The sequence below is a fragment of the Lutra lutra genome, chromosome 3, assembly GCF_902655055.1.
Source record: "Lutra lutra chromosome 3, mLutLut1.2, whole genome shotgun sequence".
NCBI classification, from domain to species: domain Eukaryota; kingdom Metazoa; phylum Chordata; class Mammalia; order Carnivora; family Mustelidae; genus Lutra; species Lutra lutra.
In genome coordinates this window covers 83160248-83185994 of record NC_062280.1, presented here as the reverse complement: position 1 = coordinate 83185994, position 25747 = coordinate 83160248, and the positions used below count along the sequence as shown (strand labels likewise).

Below are 25747 nucleotides of genomic sequence, written 5' to 3'. Positions count from 1 at the left end.
CTTTAAAAAAAAAGAATTTGGGCCCTTGTTTTCTCCCACACTTATTCATCAGATAACCTTTTTGCAAGTTCTTTAACCCCCTTTAGTAAAACGGGTGTCCTATTATTATCTACTCCATGGGGTTGTCTGAAGGTTCTGTGAGGTAATTTTTGCAGTGCACTCCCCACTCTACCTGGTTCCAGTAGCCAATGTGTTCTCTTTTGCTAGCATTCCCCACATTACACTGAGAATTGGTCATAACTGTCTAGTGAGGTACTGATGATTAGCACTGTTAACATTCTGAAGGCTGCTTTGCCTGAGACTTTGCATTTTTTAGGTTGACACATTTTTTATTAGTACTCTCACAGAATAATAAAATGGAATGAATCTGTGAACTTATCTACATAATGAGGCCAATGTGGCATAAAAACAATGAAGTCCCTGAAAATATTAGCCAACTTTCTGGTGTCCATTTAACCCTAGCCTTTATAGAGCTTTAAAGGACTCAGGAGTGAAAAGCCACCTTTCCTTGATGCTTCGTGGCCTCCATATCAGACTCTGGACTCTCAATGCTTAGGGAATGTGTCCTCATTCCTGGCTTTCTGGGATCTAGCAGGTTGCCTGACACAAGGGACCACCAACAATTATATGGTCAAGAAATTAATTTTTGCCTAGAAATTTTTGAAAAAAGTGGGAGAAACTGTAGTTATGGAACAGAACCCTGAGTAGTTTCAGGAGTGGGTGTTACCAGCTCCTGGTCGCTCCAGCCACTGCGAAGTTCATTATCTGTGCAGTCAAGTCTCTTTTGACTTCATATGTGGTGTGGTTAAAGGAGCATGGACATCGAGGTCAGACAGATCTGGGCTTTGTTGTGGATCTGTCACCTACCAAATGCGGGACGCTGGGGAGTCTGTTGTCCCCGTCATCTGTGGGCTTTGGCACCATTTCCACAGGATGGTTGTGGGGATGAAAGAAAGCATGAGCTACTTGATAGCTTGGGCTCTGTCTTCACCTTGATTTCTGGGCTACTCAGATGACTCCACAGTTGGCAGACCTTACCTTGGAGATCAGAGCAGGAGAGGCCACCTCTGAAGAGTGTTCTGAGAATAAAAATAAATAGGTCTTTCTGGCTTGGTCTGCCTTGTTGGGCTGACGTCAGTAAGCAATATGTGGCATGTGACTCTAGCATGGAGATCAGCATATCAGACTCACAGATGTTTGCGGGGTTTCATTGTGTGCTACTTTGTCATCTCTACCTGTGGCATGGGCCCACCTCCCACCTCTACCTCAGATCCATCCTCTTCTTGCCGTCTGCATTGCCCATTCCTTAGTCCAGGCTGACCCTTGCCTTTATGGACTTCTAAATGACCTCCTAAGCGGCCTCCCTGTTTGTCTTCCCATTTCGTCTCCAAACACCTAGTCCTCACAGAGCAGCTAGGGTAATACTTTAGAAACAGAAGCCAGATTGGGCCATTCCTTTGCTTAGAAGTGTATTACAGGATGTACAACAGGGCTTCCTAGCACGAGACCCGTCCACCTGGCTCTCCCTCCATCACCTTATACACCTTGCTCCTGCTGTCTCTCACACAGCAGCCCACTTGCCCACACACTGCATGCTTTCTAGCTCAAGGCGGCCCTTTTTAGGTCACCTCTACTGGAGCAGTCTGCCCCTCGCTCTTCCTGTGGCTGGTGGAACTCCAAGCCTGCGCTCTGATGTTATAGGCTCAGAACCCTCCTTTCTGACCCTCTTCATTTCCATCACATCACAACACTAGCAGAAATTACCTTTGTTAGGATTCGGTTGCTTACTGCCTGTCTCCTCCCACTCCGTTAGAATGAAAGCTCCACAGAAACAGGCACCCGTGTCTCGTCATTGCCGTGTTCCCGGTGTCTGCAGCAAGGCCTGGCGCATGAAGGGTTCCATCGATATTCATGGGGTAAGGCTGTGAGAAGGGAAGCTCTAAATCTGTGCGAATATAAAGAGTACAGGCATCACGATGAACTCTGAGTACCACACAGAATTGTTGAATCGCTACATTGCACACCTAAAACTAATGTAACCCTGTGTGTTAACTAACAAATTAAAACAAAAACCTTGAGGTTCTATGAAATGTGTCCAGCTGTGTGGGGGAGAGTGCTGATTATACCCGAGTTCTAGAGGCTGTGGTGAGATTGAATGGAATCTGAGAGGGAGCTCTAGGCGCTCATGCGTGTAGAAAGAAAGTGATGTTTCTGTGCTCGTAAGGGACAGGAATCACCTCTGATGAAGACACTGTGCTAGACTGCGAGGGCATTTGGGCACGTTGGACCTCTGTGGTCAGGAGGGTGGGATGGCAGAAAGTCATGAGCTTTGAGATCAGACCCTCCTGCCTCTGCTGCTGGTTAGCTGCATGACTGTTACTTGGCTATTCTGTGCTCTTACTTGCCCATCTATGAACCAGGGACAATAGCAGCCTTCCTGCACTGCTGTGGGGATTAGAAGTGGTCTATGCCTGGCATAGGCACCTACCTCCTCAATAAATGGGAACTTCAGTTTTGCAGTAGAAGTTTTCAAAATACTCATAATTCAAGTCATGGCATCAGGAATCCAATTTATTGGTTTTTTTATTTAAAAAAATTTTTTTTAAACAGTTTTTTTTTTTTTTTAAGCTTTTGTTTACTTATTTGACAGACAGAGATCACAAGTAGGCAGAGAGCCAGGCAGAGAGAGAGGAGGAAGCAGGCTCCCTGCTGAGCAGAGAGCCCGATGCGGGGCTCAATCCCAGGACCCTGAGACCATGACCTGAGCCGAAGGCAGAGGCTTAACCCACTGAGCCACCCAGGCACCCCTGTTTGTTTGTTTTTTAAAGATTTTATTTATTTATTTTACAGAGAGCACAGGCAGAAGCAGGGAGCATGGCAGGCAGAGGGAGAGGGAGAAGCAGGATCCCCACTTAGCAGGGAGCTGGATGTAGGGCTTGAGCCCAGGACTCTGGGATCATGACCTGAGCTGAAGGCAGAGACTTAACTGACTGAGCCACCCAGGCGCCCCCAGGAATCCAGTTTAATTAAACAACTGTTTAAGTACTTTTACTTTTTTAAGCACCTTTAATTGTCATAAATGCTGTAGGGAATCCACATATGGGTAAGATAGAAAACATGTCCTAAATAAATAAATAACTGAATAGCTAAAAATAACTAACTAAAACCTAAAGAACTAAAAGGGTAAGATAAGTTATAATGTTAATAACAAACCCACGTAGTTGTAATTCGAATAGATTATACCTCTCGTGCCCCAATCTCTGACCCTGGATCCTACTTTTTTTCTATAACATGCTGCTTCCAGATGACTGTAATACGGAGTAGTTGGTGTCAGAGTCTTCCTGGAAGAATATCGAAGTGCTGCAGAAGTTCCGAGAGGGAGAGAAAGAGAGAGAAATGACATCTATTTGAGAGGCTCAAGAAAAGCCTTTATCGTGGAAGAGATAACATTTGGCACCAGTCTTAAAGAGCAGGTAGTGTTTCGACAGATAACAAGGTGAAGGTATCAGTATGCCATTCCCTTAGAGGGAACAGTTAGAGCAGTGAGGTGGCTGCAGGGAGGTCACTGCAAGTACGTTGCTGGAGTGTTGGGTAGGGAAGGAGGCAGGTTGTTAGGTCCCACACTGTGGAAGACACTGTTTAGAGGGTGTATGTATAGTAGGGCGTCTTAGCAAATGGTTGAGTGCCATCCTTAGGAACTGGGTCAAAGCAGATGGATTTGGCAGAGGATGTAGAATAGAGGTAGGAGGGATAAGCAGAACCCTACAAGGCTCTTGCAGAAGTCTAGGTAAAAAGTAATCAGGGTAGTTGAGATGCCAGGCAAGAGAGAGACCAAACGAATCACGACTCTGGCAGCGACTGGGTGACTGACGGTGGTCAGGGAGAGCTGTGGGCAATGTAGCTTGAGCCTTTCAGCCTAGATGAGTGGGGACAGTGGTAGACAGAGGTGGGTGGGTTGGGAGAGGAAGAGGAGGAAGAAGGCAGGGAGTTCTCTCTTCAACATATGTTGTTTAGGGTATGTGGGACCTCCAGTGTGAGGTTTTAATCAGACAGTGGTAACAGAGTTTTAGGTCTCAGGGTTAGAGATGGACTTTGCATCTTCTGCACACAGCTTATGGCTGAAACCACAGGAGTGTTTGAGCTCTCCCACGGGGGTGAGCACAGAAGAGGAGGCTGCAAAGTAGAAAAGAGGCTTAATAAGAGAGTAGGTCTGTCCTTTATTTGGAGTTGGCTGCAAGGAGAACCAAGGTCAGGAGGACAAGGAGGAAGAGGAGTCAAGAGGGAAGAGGCTAAGCGGAGCGTGCTTCATGAGGAGACAGTAGTCAGAGTTTCAGCAGGTGGGACTGGTATGTGGTTATGTTTTAAGGATATCATGGGCTGTCAGAGGTCTTAGATTTGATGATCAAGAGGCTGCGGAGCCGTTTAAGAAAGGTGAATGAGGGCGCCTGGGTGGCTCAGTGGGTTAAGCCGCTGCCTTCGGCTCAGGTCATGATCTCAGGGTCCTGGGATCGAGCCCCGCATCGGGCTCTCTGCTCAGCAGGGAACCTGCTTCCCTCTCTCTCTCTCTGCCTGCCTCTCTGCCTACTTGTGATCTCTCTCTGTCAAATAAATAAATAAAATCTTTAAAAAAAAAAAAAAAGAAAGTAGGTGAATGAGGGGAAAATTGGATGGCAGAATGTGAGGCAGAGGAGTGAGGAAGTGAGGAAGTAGGAACAAGACCGACTTCCAGATAGGTCCACAGAGAGGCAATAGTCTGAAGGAGGGCACAGGAAAAAAATTCACAGAAGAAGAAAACACAGGCTCCTTCCTTTTCCTAAAACACGTTTATGAAGAGGGAGCTATTGAAAGGAAACAGGGTGAGAACTGATGAACACAGGGTTCCCTTCTCAAGGGAGAAGGTACCAGTAAGCAGCCCTTCAGCTAACCAAGTGTGGGTGCCCGTTAAACAGTTATTACCCTGGATAGTTGAGCAACAGCTCTTTGGAGTAATCGGTTTAAACAATTTTTTTCCTGCTCCATCCTAGGCTGGCTGTGAAGGAGGTGACATTTGGCTTTGCTGCTGTCTCCCTGCCACCCTGATTTTCCCTGCTTGGCCGGGGAAACTCCTCTCCCTCTCCCCAACACACACACACCTTTACCGTCTACTCAGAAATGAACAATTGGTTTATCTGGGTTCTATTAACTAATGAACCTGATAAGCAGAGTGCTGCTCCTGGCAATAGAGGAGAGTTATTTCTGATGACTGTTAGCCGTCTGGAGCCAGAGTTTCTTTCGTTGTCTTAGCCATTAAAGGTTCACAGGGTGGAACTTCAATTCGGGAAGGAGGGGCAGGGCAGGCAGAAGTGTTGGGGGATTTTGCTCTTTGACTCTTAACCTTGTCTGTGGCCTCCAAGCCCTTCGAGTACATTAAGCACTGAAAAATATGGTGCCCAGTCCTCCAAGTAAAATATAAAATCTTTTAAAAGATATAAAGCTTCTGGCCAGCCCCCGGGCTCCGTCCTCCCTGCCCCTGCCCACCCCCCGCATCCACCAGGCTCGAGCGGCCGTCTTGTTCTTGCTTTAAGTCAGGAGTCACAAGCGACATTTTTTTTCAATTAAGGAAAAAAAAAAAACCCACAGCTCTACCTTTCTACCCGCCAGGAGCGTCCGCACCGCTGTCCGCGTCCCCTCTGCTGCTGCTAATGACGACATGATGACTTACTCTACTATCGAAAACTATTTTTATGTAATTAATGTATGCTTTCTTGTTTATAAATGCCTGATTGAAGACGAAAAAAAAAAAGATATAAAGCTTCTGTGTCAGCTGCACTTAAAAAAGCTTCTTGTAGATTTTCTCATTACACAATTGTGGTCGAATTCAGCAACAACAAATCTTAAAATATTTGTTTTTGTTTTCTTGGTGGCCCAAGTACTTCATTTGTCAGTTGGGTGATCTGTGTCTGCCTCTATGCATCAAAATGTGGTTCTCCTGGATAAGGACAGAGGCTCACTGGACTGGGATGCATGTGCCTGTGTGTACTCAGTTCCAGCTCATCTGTCCTAGACTTAGGACAGATGGTGAAGGCCATGAAAGGACAACTAATTTTCATGGTGCTGGCGCACTCTCATCCAATGGGGGTGGCACTTTGGACACTGATGGTGACATTGCTACGCTGAACTTGATGACCCTTGCTGGTTTACACTCATGTAATTATTCTACTCTGTGGAACATTTTTTGTCCTATGTTTTATGAGAGTTATTTTGTAATATGTAAAAGCACACCATTGCACTCTGGCTTCTACTGCATCATATTTTAAACCCAAATGCACGGGATTCTTAGAAAATCTATGTTTGAGAACTAAAATATGTTCTTGGAGGATCAATGACAAGATGCAATATGGTGTTATGGGTAGAAGGCTTGGCTGGGAACCAGAAATTGTGGATCCTACTCTCAGCTCAAATTATTGCCTTCTACATGCTCATGAGAAGTGAATCTCCATTCCCAGGAAGGGAAGCTAAGTTTCCACCCAGTCTGTCAAATCATGAGGTACAAATGGAGACAAGGGGTCCAGACCATCAGAGCAAAACTGCGGTCCAATACATGGGAAGATTAGAATTCTATAAACTTTTTCTGAAGAGTGAAAAAAATTAATAGAATATTAGTTGTATTTGTAGTAAACCCGGGCAGTGCCCATTTCTCAGAAGTCTTTGTAATGCACCATACCTAGCCAAGTGACAGTCTGGGCGGAGGTTTTCTATTTCATGTTTGAACTAAAGGGAAGACACCTTGCCTGAGACACCGTGTGCCTTCCATGCTGGAGATGCCACTGTGAGTCTCAGCCTGTGACAGAGGTTGGCAGCACAACAGTTTGACTGGACCGCACAGGGCTGTGCTGGGGAGCTGCCCCCGGGACCATGCGCCCCTGAAAGAGGGCTCGGAGTTTTCTGAGCGCTCTTCCACTGGCAAAATGAGTCCCACATTCTACCTTCTGTGGGACGGCTTTACACCCTCTTTCTAGTGAGGAAAGTTTTTTTTTTTTTTTTCAGACTTGACTTGGCAGAAAACCAGAGCTGCTGAAAAAAACTATAGCAGCAATTTTTACTCATTTCTCCTAAGTATATAAAACATTGAGCTCATGCCAGTTTAAAGTTTACCTTCTCTTGTGCTGTATGTGGTCAAGACTGGAGCTGTTCTTAGGAGAAAATCTCAGAACATTATCATAGCATGTTAGAGCCGGAAAGATCCAGTACTTCACTTTACAGAGAGGAGGAGGCCCAGAAAAATAGGCAAATTGCTTAAGGTCACGAAGTATGCGAGGGGCGAGGTGCCAGACTAGAACAAGTCCCCTGACTCAATCTACTAATCCCTGCATCTTGGCAAACTAGGATATAGAGCAGTTAAATGCAGAAGACTGGGGCGGGGGGGGGGGGTGGAAGAGGTCATTTTATTTTAACATGAGATGAAAATCACATATAAATAACTTATTTTTTCAACGCAGATTCCGTTAATTTCTTGAACAGAGGTAACACCTCTGTCTTCCTTCTGCCTGCTAGCCAGGCAATACTTCTGAATTTCTTCATTATCACTTGGGCAGTTTGCTTTCCCAGAGTGTTTTTTCATGGCTGTCTGCAGTCCTGACAGTGCTTGTGTGTCCACGCAGCGGGACTTTTGGCAGAAAAGAAAGAATTTTAGCCTGGTTTCCTGCAGGAAGAAGGCTTACAAGATTCATTCTCGTGTGTTGCCTTTGTTCATTCTTGAGACATGGTTGGCATCACCTTGGCAACTTAGTAGAAGCTGGTCATTGCTCCGTCGGGTTCATTACAGCCTCTCCTGGGAGCAGCCTTGGCTTTGGCCGGAACTGGCACCAGCTGCCTTCCTTGGGGCACAGAGCCAGTGTGGGGAGGGGGAGGGAAATGTCTGGGGCTGGTGCTGGCTTAGTGCTTCTATCCCCAGTCACAGAGTCATCCCGGCAGAGATGGGGCAGGCAGCAGAGCAGGGAGGAGAACGTGGAGGTCTTCATTATGAAGCTACCTCCAAACGTTGGCAGAGCCAAGGACGTGGGACAAGATGTAACAGTGTTGGGAAAAAAACGGATGGTCACTGCCAGGTATGGGTCATTGCCAGTGGAGTTTTTTTCTGCTCTGGGAATTTGCATCCCACCCTCAGATAAATGAGAAGGTAGGTGGTGGGGTAAAGAGGAGTAAAGGGATACAGAAAGAGACAGACCGTGTGGCTCCACGATGGCTCAAATCTTGCAGGTGGGAGATGAGATTGGTCAGCAGCAAGTAAAGTTCTGACACAGTGGAGAAATAGAGCGAGTACTGTTCCCTGCCCCTCCCATGCCCCGCACGGTTTCATGGTGTCTTGGCACCCTAACCTCCTTGGTGCTCCTCTGGTGGGCTTTCAGCAGCAGCAGACTTTTACTGAGCACCTACCTGGTACCGTTATGTACGAGGCTCTGCTAGGCCAGGACCTTCATGAACTTGCAGTGCTCCTTTGTGTGAATCAAAACCTGGTAAGCCTCCGGGCAGATGTGGCCCCATGTGCCCAGGACTGGCAAGTGACCAGCACCCTTTTATAGAGAAAAAGGCACTCTTTTTTTCCTGCATCAGTTGTGGACTTTTAACGAGGATTTCAATTTCCATTCACCCCCTTGTCTGGATATCAACCAAATACAGTGGCTCCATATTTGACAGTGACTCAACAAATCCAGAATCTCTTAGGAACTACTGAATGAAAAAGGAAAATATCAAGGATTTTGTCTTCCCCAGAAGCAGGCCCCGAAACAAGGATTCAAATGTAAGGGAGGTGAATCCAAGAAACACTGGAGAAGAGTGGAGGAATGAGGCAGGAAGGACTGGAAACCAACCTAGCATGTGTCCTCATGCAGGTTACCACTGTGGACAGCGGGGTTCTAGCCCAACGGGAAGCTCAGGAGCCAGTTTGGAATCCATGCCTCAAAGTGTCCCCTCTACTTCCACCTCTGGGCAAGGGAGCTCGAGTCCTTAATCCCCACTCTGATTAGTCATTGGGTGAGGCTGCTGGGTTGGTGCTGGGATGTCTGTCCTTCTGGCCTGCATCAGGTAACAGAGAGAGCTCTCCAGCTAGAGAAGCCCTTAGGCAAAGAGACGCATGCAGGTGCTGGAGGTCAGGCCAGCTGCGTGGAAGTGGTGAAAATTAAGAAGGAATCTGCTTCATCTTTATAGTTGGTGTTATCACAGAAGTTTCTGGAAGGCTCCAAAGCTGTAATAGCAGAGCTAGTGAGTCAAGGAGTACCTGCACAAGGCATAGCTCCTCACCTTTCCTAAACGGTATTCATGGCTGCACATTACAATTTTATTTATTTTTAGAGTACAGAGGGTAATCTTGGAACAGTGAATTTTGCTAGGACCCTCAGAATATAAAGGCCTCATGGAGCTGAGCTTATGAGTTGCAGACCTAGGACCTGCAGATGCCTGAGGGGTGGTTTGGCATTAGGGTGTGGTAGGGGCATCAGGATGCCAGGTCTCTGAGATGATACATTGTGAGTGATTGTCACTTATTAGTATCCTTTCCTTTAAGGGGTCACTGCTCTCTTGAGTTTGGTGCAATGTAAGTGCCTGGTATGAATTGGTCTAAACTTTTTATTACAGAATAACACTGACCATGACTTAAGCATCTTCTAGAATATCAGGCACTACCATAGATCCACTTTTTAGCCTGAACATACTTAAGTTTTCACAATCCTGAATTGTGGACCCTATTGGCTCTGTTTTACAGATGAGGAAACTGAGCCTCGGAGAAATGGGAGTTATACCCATGTTTATGTGAATTCATTTACACCATATATTGGTACGCTGTCTTCCTGGACAATGCTCAGTATTAGCTCCTGGAGTGAGGAGCACAGAAACGCTATCATAAATCCCTTCTCCTTCTAGTGCACTGTTCTCTTTCTTAAAGCACATGGGTCTGTATGATTTATAGTTTCTGTGAGAGGATTCTCTCATTCTGGACCACTTTGTAAATGTTAAGACAACAGTACAACAGTGTCTACAATGCCTAGAAACAACTCTGCGCCCATAATAAATGTTGAAATAAATTTTATGGCGTTAAGTGTCAATTTTAAAAGCTCCTGAGGGGTGCCTGGGTGGCTCAGTCGGTTAAGTGCTCAATTCTTTATTTCAGCTCAGGTCATGATCACATGATCACAGGCTTGTGAGATCCAGCCCCGCTTCAGGTTTAGCACTGGACAGGGAGACTGCTTAAAATTCTCCCTCTTCCTTCCTTCCCTCCCATTCTCTCTTTCTCAAAACAAACATCTCAAAACAAACAAAGCCAAACATCTCCTTAAATCAACATCACAAAGAAATGCCATGTCCTGGGGCACCTGGGTGGCTCAGTGGGTTAAAGCCTCTGCCTTCAGCTCAGATCGTGATCCCAGGGTCCAGGGATCAAGCCCCACATTGGCTCTCTGCTCAGCAGGGAGCTTGCTTCCTCCTCTCTCTCTGCCTCCCTCTCTGCCTGCCTGTTTGCCTACTTGTGATCTCTATCAAATAAATAAGTAAATAAAATCTTAAAAAAAAAAAAAGAAATGCCACGTCCTATATGCTAGGATGGTTATAATAAAGAGGACAGACAGTAACAAGGATGTGGAGAAAACCTCATACACTGCTGGTGGGAATGCAAGCTGGTGCAGCTGCTTTGGAAAACAGTTTGTGAGTTCTTAAAAAAGTTAACTCCTATAGAGTTACTACATGACCCAGAAATTCCACTCCTGGGTATATGAAATGAAAGGAGAAATGAAGACATATGTCCACATGAGAACTTGTAGATGAATGTTCATAGCAGCATTCATAATTGCCAAAAAGTGGAAATAACCCAAATGTTCATCCTGATACATAAAATGTAGTTAATCTCTGCAGTGGAGGATTATTCAGTCCTGAAAGTGAAATCTACAATATGGATGAACCTTAGAAACCTAATAAGTGAAAGAAAATGTTAATCACAAGAGCTACATATTATATGCTTCTATTTATATGAAATGTCTAAAACAGGCATATTTATATGTATTTATATGTACATATTTATATGTATTTATATATATATACATATACATATGTAGCATATATACAAAAGCTACATGTTATATGCTTCTATTTATAAGAAATGTCTCTTACAGACCTCCCTCTTGGGAGGTTGGGGAGTGACTGCTAAGAAGTACAGAGTTTCTTTTTGGGGTGATGAATATGTTCTGAAATTAGATAGCGGTAATGGTTCTCCAATCTTGTAAAGATTTCAGCAACAACAGAATGTACCCTTTTATTAAAGGGGTGAATTTTATGGTATGTGAATTATATTTCAGTAAATAACACAAAACAAAACTTGTTTTGGCACAATATTTGTGTTGATAAAAAATGAGTATCAACATTAACCGGAGGACTTCCTGCTTTTTAGTTAATGTTTTGGAAACATTCTTTCCTGTTGTTACCAAAGCCTTCAGAGTCTGTGAGTTTATTTAATTTCTTCTTGTGCAAACTAATACAACGTTTTAGTGATGTCTTAACCTTAGACACCTTTGATTCCTTCAAGTTAGGACAAATCCACTCAACTTCAAGTTCCTTCAAGTTAGGACAAAATCCACTCAACTTTTAGGACGGAAGCACACCTCTCTTTCTCTTTCTCTCTGAGATAAGAGAAAGGGGATTTAGACAATGAACACAGCTCCCAAAATGAAACAAAGCTGTAATGTTGTTGTAGGCAGGTCTCTCAGGCCTCAGTTTGTCTCATCCTGGAGGATGGTGCCAGGCCTAATGCTTCAGAGAGGCAGATTTAAATCCATGTAAGGACACAACGTTCCAGCACGTGGAGCCAGTTGGGGTTGAGCCGTTCATCATCACCAGTGAGGGCTTGTGGAGGTGGAAGTTGCAGGTTGAGAGGAGGCTGGAAGGTCTGACTGTAGGGTCCATATTAACTCTGAGAGGCCATGATGCTCGTTCCCCTGCTGTGCCGCTCTGGTAGTCATAGCAATGACTCTTTGTTCAATGACCTAATCAACTGTGTATTTGGAAATAATTTAGAATTGATTGGGAGGAAAGCAGGAAAAACAAAGCTCCAGGAGCTCGTGCTTGTTGTTTATTTGATGTTCAGTGAGAGCAACTGATGCTAAACCCAGAACTTTTAGAACACTAGATAGGGAGCCCGGAGGTCTGGATTTGGGGCAGGGCACAAATCTGCTACCTACCTAACAGGCTGGGTGGGTTTCTGCAAGCCATCTACCCTCTCCTGACGTCAAATTCTTTTATTTGTAAAACACCATGTTGGGTTGGGCTGACCATGAAGGCCTGAAAAATTCTAGATTTTTTTCTCCATAACTTACAACTTTTCATAGCAATCTCATACCTGCCTTTTCCTAGGCTTTGATTGTCCTTTTCCGGTTTTGTCGTTGTCATTTCCTGGCACGTATGATCCATTGAATTATGATTGAAAACCGTGTCCAGTACTGCTTGGTGGCTTGCATCTCTGTATGTACCACCGCACCCCTCACCACTGTGCCCCAGGAAGGGTGTTGGCGGAAGGGGTCTCGCCTCCTTTCCAAGACCAGCACAAAAGCCCCAAGTTCCACGGAAGGCTTATAAGATACAGAGGGGAGGGGTTCATTCCTTCTTAGCCTCTGCTTTCCTCATGGCTGCAGGACATTGCCCAGCTCTTCTCTCTCCCTCTTGGCACAAATGTGTGCCTTTTCTTGATGGACTTGAGGGTGCGCTTGTTCTCGGAGACCTTGAGCAGCCCCATGGCACACCTCTCCTATAGGATGAAGCAGCACACCTCTCGGATCGCATGAATTTTGTGTGCTTGGTGAGGCGCCCATGGCGGGCTGTGCCTTGACTTTTCACATTCTTGGTCACTGTGTGGCCCTGTTGAGACCCACAACCACAGGGTAGCACAGAGCCATGGCTGCCGCTCCTCACTGGCTCCTGTGGCAGAAGGCTCTTCCTGTTTTTTAATTTCTTCTGTTCCTAGGAATGCTCGCCAGGTGCATGCCCACCATGTTTCTTGCCAGTCTTGTCCTTTCCCCCTGATCTTGTGCCCCTCTTTCCTCAGGGGTTCATGTCAGCCCCACTTTCACGGTCAACACTTTCTCAATTACTACAGTGGGGGTCTCAGAACTTTGTTACCTTATGAATCCCTTCGCTTCAAGCTATCATAGTATAAGCATCTAAGCATCTGCAGTTTGTTTGTCTCCGACTTTTCCAGTAAATCATAAGCTGCTTAGGAAACAGCATGGTGTGAAGGAAGAACACTTGAAATCAGAGACTTAAAATTATTTCCCCAAAGGGCCTCAGTTTTCTGGTTTGTGGCATGGGAATAGTAACATCTACCTCATGGAGGTACTGTGAAAATGAAGTGAGATAAAACAGAACAGATAGGGGCGCCTGGGTGGCTCAGTGGGTTAAAGCCTCTGCCTTCGGCTCGGGTCATGATCTCAGGGTCCTGGGATCAAGCCCCGCATCGGGCTCTCTGCTCGGCAGGGAGCCTGCTTTCCCCTCTCTCTCTGCCTGCCTCTCTGCCTACTTGTGATCTCTGTCTGTTAGATAAATAAATAAAATCTTTAAAAACAAAACAAAACAAAAAACAGAACAGATAAGGGTTTGGGTCGTCTTGTTTGGTGATGGTGCAGGTAGTGGCTGGTGCGGTTACACAGCACTGAGAAGGTGGCCAGGAGAGGCTGAAAGAATTTGTCTTCTCTTGTATTTTCAGGAAGGAAGTCACATGAAGCCAGTCACCTGGCACAGAGACTTAATGATTGTGCTCAGAAATCTATTCCTCTTCATAATACCCCTCAGTGTCTAAAGACAATTCCACAGAGCGAGTTTAAATCTTGCTCTGGAAATTTAAGGGTTCCCCCCTTCTTTTCCTTCCTTCCTTCCTCCCTCCCTCCCTCCCTCTTCTTTCTTTCCTTCTTCCTTCCTTTTTTCTTTCTTTCTTTCTTTCTTTCTTTCTTTCTTTCTTTCTTTCTTTCTTTCTTTCTTTCTCTCTTTTCTTAGTAACAATAGAAAAATCATTCAAATCATTGGGAGTCTTTGGTCCCAACCCTTGGTTGGCCTTAGAGATGATTATTAGATTACTTCTTCATGACCTCTTCTTGGGTAATTAATTTCAGTTTCCTTAACATCCCTCCTGGTGCTCATCTTCTAAATGCTAAAGTGGGTCTTTTGCTTTCCTCCATCTCCCAGAGTAATATTCCTTCCAGGCTGGAGAACGGTTGTTGGGTAATGGGTCAAGTGAATTAAGAGGCAGGCCATATGGTTCATGGACACTTTGCTCTCAACAACTTGATAAGAAGTGATTTGATTTTTTTTTAAAATTTTAACTATAAAAATGTAAGAACCATCTGCTGTTATTTTTTGCCTGTGATCCTGGTAAAGTTATTTATTAGTTAGACTGCTCCTTTGCAATTAGCTGCTGTCTGTGGAGACTTTTGTGGCAAAGCTGGATTATTTCATTTCTAGTTGTAATGTACATGCAGGGTGTGTGTCCCATTCAGATTCCTTTCATAAATTGTGGCAGGTTTTCTTACATGCAGTGAGCTCTTGGCATGTATATGGCTTCCATCGTAGCTACTTAAATGCTTTCATTGTAGTGGCTCATTTGATTGGTTGAGAATAGGTCACACACTAATTGCTATGAAGCAAACTGAACAGGCTAATGTGATAGAGAGTGATGCCAGGGGGTGGGACTGCTTTAATGAGGAGCACGGAAGCCCTCAAAGGAGGAGGAAGTAGAGTGGACATCTGCAGGGTGATCGAGAGACAACCAAACGAAGATGTCGGGTGAGCCAGTGAAGACCCGCGGTGAGAGAGTTTGAAAGGGAAGGAAGTGAAGAGCAAAGGCCCTGAGCCATGGGATCCATTGACGAATGAGCCAACGGATAAAGAAGTCCAGTGGGCTACACTGTAGTAGGCATCAGAGAATGCAGGAGGTGGGGGTGAAGAGGGTCTCGTCTAACAGAAGCCATTGGAGGTTTTTAAGGGAGGATTTGATACCATCGGATTTATAGCTCTGGAAAGCTCACTCTGGCTGCTAGGTGGAAGTTGGATTGTTAGAAGCAAGAATGGTGTCAAGGAGACCAGTGAGGAGACAATCGCTGCTGTCCAGATGAGAAACCATGGCGGCGTGGGCTGAGGTTGTGATCCATTTGGGATATATTTGGGATATGGAATCTATGGGACACACTTGATGATTTTGGTCTCTTACACATGATTCATTTTTTGTCAGTTAAGCTTTCGATGGCTAATGAAATCCAAGTGGAAATGTTCAGTTGGTGATTGAATATGTGAATCTGGAGCATGGGTGAGATTTGAAGCCTGAAATATTCATTTAAATTATGTGAAGTTCAAGAATGTAGACAGCGAGGAGGCTGAGGTGTCTGAGTCTGGGACACATTGTCGTTTAGAAGTCAGAAAGAGATACCAGCAAAGGACTCTGGCAGAGAGTAGCCAGAGAGATGGCAGAACCACATGCTGATGAGGAGCCTGGAAAGGAAAGTGTCTCCAGGAGTAATCAGAGCCCTCACCATTAAGTTCTGACTGTTAGCACTTAGCACCCGTATTAAAACGTTAATTGAAAGATGTATTCCGTAGCTGCACATTTAGTGACAGCCGGAGCACGCTGCTTCCAAGGCTTGTCCACAGAAACCGTCAGCCACAGTGGGTTCAGAAACAGGGAGACTCTCTTCTCCTGGGGGCCAGGAGAGAGGGGGTTTCCTGAAGTCTTTTTTACAGTTTGTGAGATTTTCATACCATTACCAAAGCAGCAAAGAGTCATTTTTTGTTGTTGTTTTGTTAAATGGCTGTTTTATATATAGCTCGAATGACTAGACCACAAATCAGTTCTTGAAAAGAATCTGTAACAAAATTTTAATTCTCAATTTTAATTTCAGGAGTCTAAGGTTCACTTAAAAGCCTATGTAGCCAACTCAGTGTATGAAAAGACAAAAACACTTACGTTTTTAACTTCTTTATATTCCAGTCCTGATGAGAAGCCTCAAAACAAATCATTTTCTAAATTTTCTCTTCTCGAAGGCAGTGTTTGTTTGGGAGTTAACTTCAGTTTATGGAAAATTGTTGTATTGTGGTTGTCACTTGATAAATGATATTATTTAAATGAGTAATGGAGATTTCTTGCTTTCGGTCTCTCTTCAAGTGAATATATAATGTACTCCATCTAACAATTTAGATTGAAGGGCAAAGTTGGGGGGGTCTTCTGTTTTTTGTACAATTTACTACAAATTAATAGGCCATTTTTCTGCTGTAGTAAGTGCATTTTCTCCAAAACCCAAATCATGATTGTTCTGGAAATAAGATGGTTTATTTTGGTGATTCTTATCAAGTTTGGAGAAATAATGGGTTTGTTTGAAATTAAGCAAAGCTACAGTTTCTTTCAAGAAGGTTCAATGGATGACAAATACGCAAACTCTGTACATGTTTATTCTGACCGTTTACTGACATTTAGTTAATTTTATGAATAGATAAGGCTAATAGGAATGTAGTGGGCTGATAGTTGGCAATAGATAGGGGTAAGAAACGTTCTCTTGGTTATTCAGTCAAATACTTGGTTCGCTAATGGAATGAGACATGCTGGGAACAAAACATTGGAAAATAACCCCTTTCCATAATTTTAACAAGATGACTGATTCTGCTGCTTTTTATAGAAATAAAATCTTGGGGTACCTGGGTGGCTCAATCAATTAAGTACCCAACTCTTGATTCTGGCTCAGGTCTTGATCTTGGGGTTGTGAGTTCAAGCCCCATGTTGGGCATGGAGGCTACTTAAATAAGTTTTTTTATGGTACCTCAAAATTACCCATTTCTTCTAAGACCAAACTGGAAGTAGCTCATTTATCTGGCTGGCTCAATCCCATTTTCAAAGACTAAAAGCTCAAACAACGCCTGAAGCATAGGACCTTCCCTATGTGCAGCACCATGGTCGTGAATGAGGAAAACACCAAGCCAGTCTGACAGCTGCGTACCTCTGTGTGAAGATTATAGGATGTAACAAGCCTTGTCTTTGGGTCCCTCGTGTGCAGTTATCTTTTTGAGGCATTGGCAGGACTGCCCTAGGGTAGAGTTTCCTGGTGTCCAAGCCACATGTAGGAGGTACAGGGTCAGTCAGGGTGAAGGAGACTCTGGGCTCTCCTCTTTCCTGCCCTTCTCCTGCAGCCCCTCTAACCACTTGGGGGAAATGAAGATAAAGGGCTGCGAGGGTGGATCAGGCTGTGGGAGGGGTAGGGGGGGACCACCCCTTGTCTGGGTAGTGGTGGTGGTGGTGGGAAGAAGGCACTGTTGAGAGGGGTGGTTCTCCCTGGGAAGCAGCTATGTCTGTCTCAGCCACCACTTTCCATGGTCCTCAGAACTGTACCTGGCATATAAACACCCAATAATTCCTTGGTGAACGTTAAGTGGTTGGGGGTGAGGGCTCACATAGACCAGGACAGAGCTGCTTCCGTTCCCTTCTGACCATTACTGCCTTGAATGGCACACAGCCCAGTGTCAGACCAAACCCTAAGATCTTACACCTGGGGAAGTCACTTGATTTATTGTGCAGAAGGACCCTCTGTGACTTGGAGGCCTCCACTGAGTTAAGGCATCACGTATACATATAAAGCAAGCACTGGAATTCTTTGGGATACAAAACAATAATATCTTCCTATTAAGAGCAGCTTCTTAAATTTGATCATGCTGTCTTCCCATTGAATAAAATCCAAGCACATTCTCTTGGCTAACAGTGCCCTGTATTAAGTGGCTCCTGATTTCCTTTTTCACCTCTTTTTGTGCCACCCTCTGGTTCCTTGAACACTCCAGACCCCTTCCTGCCTGCTCTGACCTCTGCTAGGTCTGCTCTGTTCTCTCATGGCTCTTCACTTGCCTCTGTCTTTCTGCGATCCTTTAAAGATCCACTGAACTGGGATTTCCTCATAGAGGCCTGCTTGGCTCTCTCTGTCATCCCCTCTGTCCCATTATTTTGTACCTAGGCATTTTGTGTTTCCCTGGGTGTTTGCCTTCTTGTTTATTAGCTTTCTGCCACACTTGATTGAATGCTTTATAGGTGTGCTGTTTTCTGATTGGGTTAGCCTCTAGTCTAGTCCCTGGTTCAGAAGAAGCCTCACAAAATGAATGAATGAATGAAGCCTCAGCCCACTTTTCATCAGAATGTGTTTTAAGTAAAAAAAAAAGAACAAAACATATTTTTTTTTCTTTCTCAGATTCTCAGTATGCAAAACACATATGCCCATTGTCTGGGTGGATTTGCAATGTAGTAATTCCCTAGCCTTAGTACGGAAATGCCTTCAAGGATAGGGTTTGTGATTTAGTGCCTGTGGTCTAACTACTATTAGTGCTTTTTATTCCTAAACTACTAATGTGTTTTCTCTGCCCTTTCCTTTCATCTTTTTTAGCAAGGGAAGCCATATGTCTTCGATAGAGTGCTGCCTCCCAGCACGACCCAAGAGCAGGTTTACAATGCATGTGCAAAGCAAATTGTCAAAGGTAAGTGCTATTTCTTTATTTCCTCCCCGGCCTTTCAGAGTAATTAAAAACATTAAGTGATATTTGCAGCCTAGGACTCAAAGTGCCTTGACTATAAGCAGAGGCCTGCTAATTGGCAACACTGAATTGTAGCCCAAGCTCTGACTCTGATTTGCTATGATGTCAAGCAAGTTCTCGCACCTCTCTATACCTCCTTGCCAAGGAAATTTCTTTATTTCTTTTGTCACCTTTTTGGCAGAGTTATTCTGCCACCTAGAAGCTTAAAAGCTATGGTCACACTATTTCTGTAATGGTTTTAAAATACTGCTTTAGGTATAAGACCTCCTTTTTACTTTGAAGGAGACAAAAATATATGTATTTCTGATGCTCCAGTTGTCTGTTTTTGGCTGATTCATTTTGGGCATCTGTCTCTTCAGGGAGAAGCCTTACACGTGGAAAATTCTCGGGCATCAAGGAATTTTCTACAGCATCATAAAATCACACTGCCTTGTTGGTTATTGAGCTCTTCTTGCTACTCAGCATTTCTTAAACATACTTCTGTCTAACCCACTTTCCACCTTTCCACTCAGATACCAACATTTGTTCCTCCAAATAGATAGCCTGAAGCCTAAAACCATCTCAGAGATCAGCCCTTTTCTCTGGGACTGGCCTTGGCCCTGAAGGTTCTGCGTCAAAATAACAGCAGGGAGATGAAGCAATTTACACATCGCTCTACCTTGCCCTTTCAAATCAGGGGCAGGCTGGAGCTTGCCTTGGGGGAGCTCGCCATCTGGCCAGAACTGAGGGGCATCTCCTGCTACTTTGTTTTTCATCTTCATATCTTAACCTTCAACTCTGAATGCTACGGCCCCTGTGCTTTCAAATGTCCTGATGTTTCCACCTTTATAGGTAGCTGTAGATTTAAAGAGCAAAAAAGCAAAAACAATTCAAAAAGCACCTTGTCATGCAAGACGTGCTTGTTTTTGAAAGATGACTAACCTAAGTATTTGAAATTCCTGAAAGCCAACCCTGGGTGCATCTGTTCGATTAGTTCTGACCCTGGGCTCCTGCGTGGGAGACGGCACGTAATGTTCCTCACTGAGGTGTATGGTTATTCATGTTCCTGTTGCAGACATCAATTGATTTTGAAGGTCTTCACAGGAAGATGATACAGAAAACAGAAGAGAAAAACATGCCTGAATTTGGGCTCTTCTTGAATTAATACTGTGGGCCTATATCTGGTGGTAATGTTTGTCTTCTCTCTACTTCTATTCTCTTGTATCTCTTCCTGTCTAAAAATGTTTTCTCTCTCTCTATAAGCAGACTCTTCCTTATTTTTATTAAAGTAAGATTAATCACATGTGAGCCATAATTTCCTTCTTTTTCTCTCCCCTTCCATTATCAGAACCAAATAGTATTTACCACGTACTGTGCTAAGCATGAGGTCCATTTCAACACATCTCTAAGTTGATGTTGTAATTAGAGATGGATGCACTCCCTTTTTCAAAAATCCCGTGATTAACAAACAATCATAACCTTTCAGTCTTCATTACTAGAGAAGTTGGGTCTCTTTCAGTGTTTGGGTTTTTCTGTAGTATGAAATGTCAGAAATAGGCAGTCCTTGGAAAGTTCTTGTGAAGATGTGACCTAACTGGGTCACTTGAGGCCCAATATATGGTGAGCCACAAAGAAAACCACTTAGGGTAACATTAGGCTCTGACATGATATGATAAACAGATAGTTTTCAGATGCTGTAAATGTAATGTGAGCATACTCATTTTGTAACAAAGAGTTCTTTCTTCTTCCTTGGAAGGAAACTAATGGGGGGTGATGAAGGCCTAATTTAACTTTTTTTAATACCCACCAAGGCTAGCATGAGGGGAAGTGGCCATGTTATTTCTGCACCAGCAAGGTAAAACACAGATGTATAAGAAAAAATTCCTTAGAATAGTTAATAGGTACAGCTGAGGTTTCTTTGTTTCTTTTTTTTTTTTTTTTAAGATTTTATTTATTTGTTTATTTGACAGAGATAGAGAGACACAGTGAGAGAGAGAACACGAGCAGGAAGAGTGGGAGAGGGAGAAGCAGGCTTCCCGCTAAGCAGGGAGCCCGACGCAGGTCTTGATCCCAGGACCCCGGGACCGTGACCTGAGCCAAAGGCGGACGCTTAACCCACTGAGCCATCCAGGCAGCTCACAACTGAGGTTTCTTTTGCCATGACAAGCCCTATTTAAGTCAGGAAAGGAAGGTGGCACTGTAGGGGTCTCTCTTTCTAGAGGCCAGAAATTCAATCAGATAACTTCTGAAGGCCACCGCAGCCCCCACGAGTCATGGTAATGTAGTGGACTTGCAAGCGTTTCTTTCAAGGCTCTCTGAACCCTTAACGTTTTTGAGATCAGGAAGACTCCTTTTAACTGGATAGCTTTTTTCCTCTCTCAGTTTTTTCATTCCCTTCAACTTCACTGGGTTTTCAAAACATATTTCAAACATTTGATTCTAGAATTCTGGTACCTCCCACATTCCCATCTTTGTCTGGTGTGTGTTTTTCAAAATGTTGTCTGAAAGAGTATGTAGAATTCTTTGTTTCTTCCAGAAAAGCTTATAGGATTTGTGACTCTCAGCATGGTAAATAGGAAGGTTTCTGTGGACGCGCTAGGAATTAAAAACCATGGTTACTGCTTGCTATTGTTGAAGTACGGGGAACTATTTCCCACTCTGCAGAAGTCACTCTGGGCATTTGCCTTTCAGATTAACTTGATGTGGACTGTACAGGGCTAGAGGAGGCGGTTCCTTGTTTTCTAGATCTGATTTCTTTAGGCTTCGTTTGTTTGGTTGTTTCTTTTACCCATTCCTTTATGCAGAGATAGTAAGTATTTACCATGTAGAGTAAGCACTGCTAGGGATTAGAGTCACCAAGGTATATAAGACTGTCTGCAGGGGCGCCTGGGGGGCTCAGTGGGTTAAAGCCTCTACCTTAGGCTCAGGTCATGATTCCAGGGCCCTGGGATCGAGCCCTGAATCAGGTTCTCTGCTCAGCAGGGAGCCTGCTTCCCTTCCTCTCTCTCTCTCTGCCTGCCTTACTGCCTGCTTGTGATCTCTGTCTGTCAAATAAATAAATCTTAAAAAAAAAAAAAAAAGTCTGTCTGCAGAAAGCTTCACGGATAGGGAAAGAGACGAAGGCACCCATAGTTCTTGTACCTGTGGGGAATACATGCTTTAAACTGGCTGTGTGCAGAATGCTGTGGAACCACGGAAGGAAGTCACAGGGGACTGATTTTGGTGAATGGGGATGAGGTTTAGAGAATTAAGGAAGGCTTCTTGGAAAGGCTGGGTCCTGTAGACTGTAGAATATGTCTACATTCTGTACAAGCACAAGGAACAGCAAAATCATAAGACACAGATTATATGGCTTGTTTGGGCAACTCTATTAGAGTGTTACAAGGTACTGAGGGGCCAGAACTTAAAAAGATAGGCTAGATCAGAATTCGGTGGAATTGGATGGGCTTTATCCTCCAGGCAATGTGGATTCACTGACAAGTTTCAGGCTCAGGATACTATAAATATGTTTTATTATATTATATGTGCCTCTTAAGAAAAAGTATATTTATTTGGGTACTGTTATCTGTCAGGCACCATCTATGCGCTTTACGTATGTTATCGTATTTTAAGTCTCAACAATTTTATGAGGTATGGGCATTATTGGTTCCATTGTACTAAAGAGGGATTTGAAGTTAGATGACTCGCCCAGGTCAGTTAGGGGTTGGTAAGGCTGGAATTTGAGCCTGAGTTTTGCCTGTCTTCCTTGAATTTTTCTGCACTATTCTGCTCCCACTCTTCTGGAGAGCTCATAATGAGCATTTAGTAACTATTTATGAGTTGTTACTTTTCTATCAGGCCACATGGACTATTAACGAAGCATTGCAAAAAGACAGGGATAGGAATGGCCACGGGAAAAGGAGAGAGGAGAGAGAGGGAGAGATTGTGGAGGGTGGCCTTGGGGTGGCCCTGCCTGTCTCCCAACAGTGAGATGCATGTCCATTCTGAAGATGCAGGAATGCCCTTCCCTTCAGACTGGCTGGCCCACCATTCTGGTCTGCCACTAGTGTTCAGCAGGGCTGCCTCGAGGCATAGGCCTACTTGAGTAGTTTGTTGGACAGCCAGAGCCTTAGTTAGGGCTCCGAGGCAGGGATGACTTGTCTGTCACTATTGCCACTGACAGGCTACCATTTCATTTGGGGAGTTGGTACGAGGCCATGCCTTCTCAGGAACTTGTATGGTTACATCCTCCTCAAATTCTTACCCAACGGTAGAATTAACTCTTCTGCTCTAGGAACATCTGGACTCAGAACTAGCAAAATCTAGGGTGGAAAACTGGCTTCTGAAGTCTATAGCGAGAGGCGAGAAGTATTTTCAAGTTTCGCCCCCCTCTCTGGAGGTGAGAAGGCTCTTCCCACCTGCTGCAGAACCTCTCTTTGGGTTTGCTTGGCTGCCGGATGGATGTGTGCTGTGTTTGTGGGTGCCACTAGCTTTGTGGTGTGAGCTGAGGTCATATCACGCCAGAGCCCGTCACAAAGCAAGGTTCTGTCTGGCTGAGCTGGTTCCTGGCTCTGCGGCTGGTGCACAGAAATAGTCATTCTGCTACGGGAGAGGCTCTGAAACAAATGCTTTCCTTGGGCCCAGGAACTGTCATTCAGTGTGATGAAAGTGCCTTTTTGTGGGCTGTTTCTATTAGGGTTGGGTGGGGGTTGCTGTGTGGCTCATCGTGGTGCTCTCCCATCCTGCTTTCCTGGGCGTGTGCTCTGGCCTCCTCCATCCCAGCGGTCCAACCCAAAAGCACAGTGTGCCCTCACTTTCCCTCCTGCCTCTCCTCTCCCCTGATAATCAGACATAGACTGGGTAAACACACCAACCCCTACAACCTGGAGTTTGGAAGAAAATTGAGAACACTGGGTTCAAAGAGCTTTTTCTATCTTTTTAAAAAATAACCATTTAAGTCACAGTTGAGTTGAAAGAAGGCATCGGCTCTGTTCAGCCTTGAACACTAGAGATAGGTTCTGCAACAATGAATTAATTGTAACATGACTGTAAATAGTACTTCAAAGACTAAGCAGCATTTGTTCTGATGGAGTTTTATGTACTCTCTTTTCCTTACAAAAAATAATAATAATAATAATTGCACTCCGTGTTGAAATAGCAGCAACAAACAGTCAAGGATTCTCCAAGTAGAGCCTCCTGTGTTCCTTAGCTCCCTGCTCTAAGACAAGTAGTGCTCTCCCTGAGCTCTTGTTTTCCCGTGTGTGTCGCAGGCCTCACCCTGCAGGAGTCCTGGCAGCAGCAGCTAACTAGGAGTTAGTAGGATTGTGCATTCTGCCCAGGGAAGTTGGGTTTAGAGGTGTGGACCCTGTCCAGGAGTGCCCAATTTAGGTGCACCGGTCATGCTGCTTGGTGGCAGTAGAGGAAATGTGCCGGGTTTTCTCTTGTCCGTGGGGCTCTGACTCTGAGCTGGGTTTTCTTTAGGGTGCCGCACATTGCTCAGCGCCCCCTTCTGCGCGCATGTGCACTTGCAGGGTCGCCGGAGGCCTGTGAGAAGGAGCAGAGGGAGCTGGACCCTTGGCCTTGGCCTCCTTACCCCGGATCTAATAATGCCTGGGCTGGTAGGTCCCAGAGTGCCTCCTACACCGGGGCTGGAGGTAAGGAGGCCCTTTGAGTTTAGGGAGAGATGTTTGATTTCTGATAAACAGAAGCTTTAGTGCTGTGATTGTGGCTAGCATTCCAACTGCCCGGAGCTGTTTATGCCACGAATATAGAATTTTAAAGGTACAAGCCGCAGGATGGGAGCCTCTTTCTTTGTGTCCCTCAAAGCACGTTGCGTTCATGGCCATTTAGAGGCTCTCCACTCTGAATCTGTTCTCTGAGCAAGTTGGCATTTCTGTGAAAACTGAAGCTTGAACCCCCAGCCCTTACATTGTGGTCTTCAAGTTTTTGCTTCTGTTCCCAAGGAAACCACTACCAGAAGTTTGATATGTGTGAACATTCTCTCTCTCCCTCCTCTCTCTCAATATAGCTTGACACAAACTCTGGAGGGCTGCTAGGATTAAAAAAAAAAAAAAAATTCTGCTGCTGAATTTTTCTCTCTCTTTTTTTTTTTTAGCTTCCTGAAGGAAAATCCCCTTTCTTTTGTGACCCCAGTTCACACTCTAGTAACCTCAGATCAATAACATGTAAATTGAAAAAAGTTTTAGAAAAGCTAACAAAACAACAAAAATTAACTGGCATGAAATTCAGAGAGATCAAAACCACAAACAAACCAGCCTAATCAGGGCCTGAACTAGCTGGAGCTGGTGGCCTGGCCTTATGAGGGAAGGAGCCAGGGGCCGAAAGAGGACACCTCAGTAGGGGGTTCCTCAGAGAGGTGGTGAAGGGAATTGCCACATTTTTTTTTTTTTTTGCCTCTTCATTAACATATTCTGTAAGAATGTGAGTACATTTCTTATCGCCCCCCACTGTCCTTTCAGGAATGAGACTTCCTTCCTTTATGTACAGCTGTTGGGTCAGGGATATTAATCATGTACTATTTATCTTTCGGTGATTTGATGCAGATGAAGGAGGACTGAGGGAAACGAGTGGTAAATATATTTTAATCACCTCAGCTGCTTTGAAGGAATTCCCACAGATAATCTCCAGTGTGGAGCAGCATCTGTCCGCATGCTTCCCCTTGTCCCTGTGTGAAATGGAAGCCGGCCTGCCGAGTGGGGGGCTTTGCACAGTGTGCTCATTGTGTAATTAAAAGAAATTCCCGATGCTGATGGGCCTGGGCCATCCTGCCAGCACCGTCACTGATAAAACAGAGGTCTTAACTTTGAGGGCCCCGGCGTTTCCGCGCTGATCGGATTGTCCCTGTGTGCCTGGGTTTACAGAGTGGGGCCCTGTCCTTCTCCCCAGTTCTGGACTAGCTCCGTTCTCAAGGGGTTCCGGGCCGCCTTCCTGAAAAACCTCCCCCAGGAGCTCGCCTGCGCCGGCATTTCAACTGACCCAAATCAGATCTTTGGGAAAGAAATTCTATTCTATACCTCACTCCAGAGAGTCAGGACACGGATAATGTTTTTCTTCCTCCAACTGATCTCAGGAGATCAATTTAGAGAAGAAAACTTGAGTATCTTTCTGCTGAAAAGGAAGTGTACTGCTCAATATCTGTCTTAATATTGACGTTACTGGGAGAGAGTGTGTCTTTCTTTTTCTTTTTTTTTTTTTTTTTTTGCCTCTT

At 44.7% G+C, this 25747-nt stretch overlaps 1 protein-coding gene and 1 pseudogene across 1 annotated transcript in view; one reads left to right on the top strand and one right to left on the bottom strand.

The window, feature by feature from the left end:
* The window catches only part of KIF5C (kinesin family member 5C), a 158299-nt gene that overhangs the window by 35195 nt on the left and 97357 nt on the right, over positions 1-25747 (top strand). Inside the window, exon 2 of the mRNA XM_047722402.1 lies at positions 18414-18504. Coding sequence (XP_047578358.1) covers positions 18414-18504 — 91 coding nt within the window. The remainder of the gene's footprint in view (positions 1-18413; positions 18505-25747) is intronic.
* LOC125095860 (60S ribosomal protein L36-like) lies at positions 12613-12911 on the bottom strand (annotated as a pseudogene).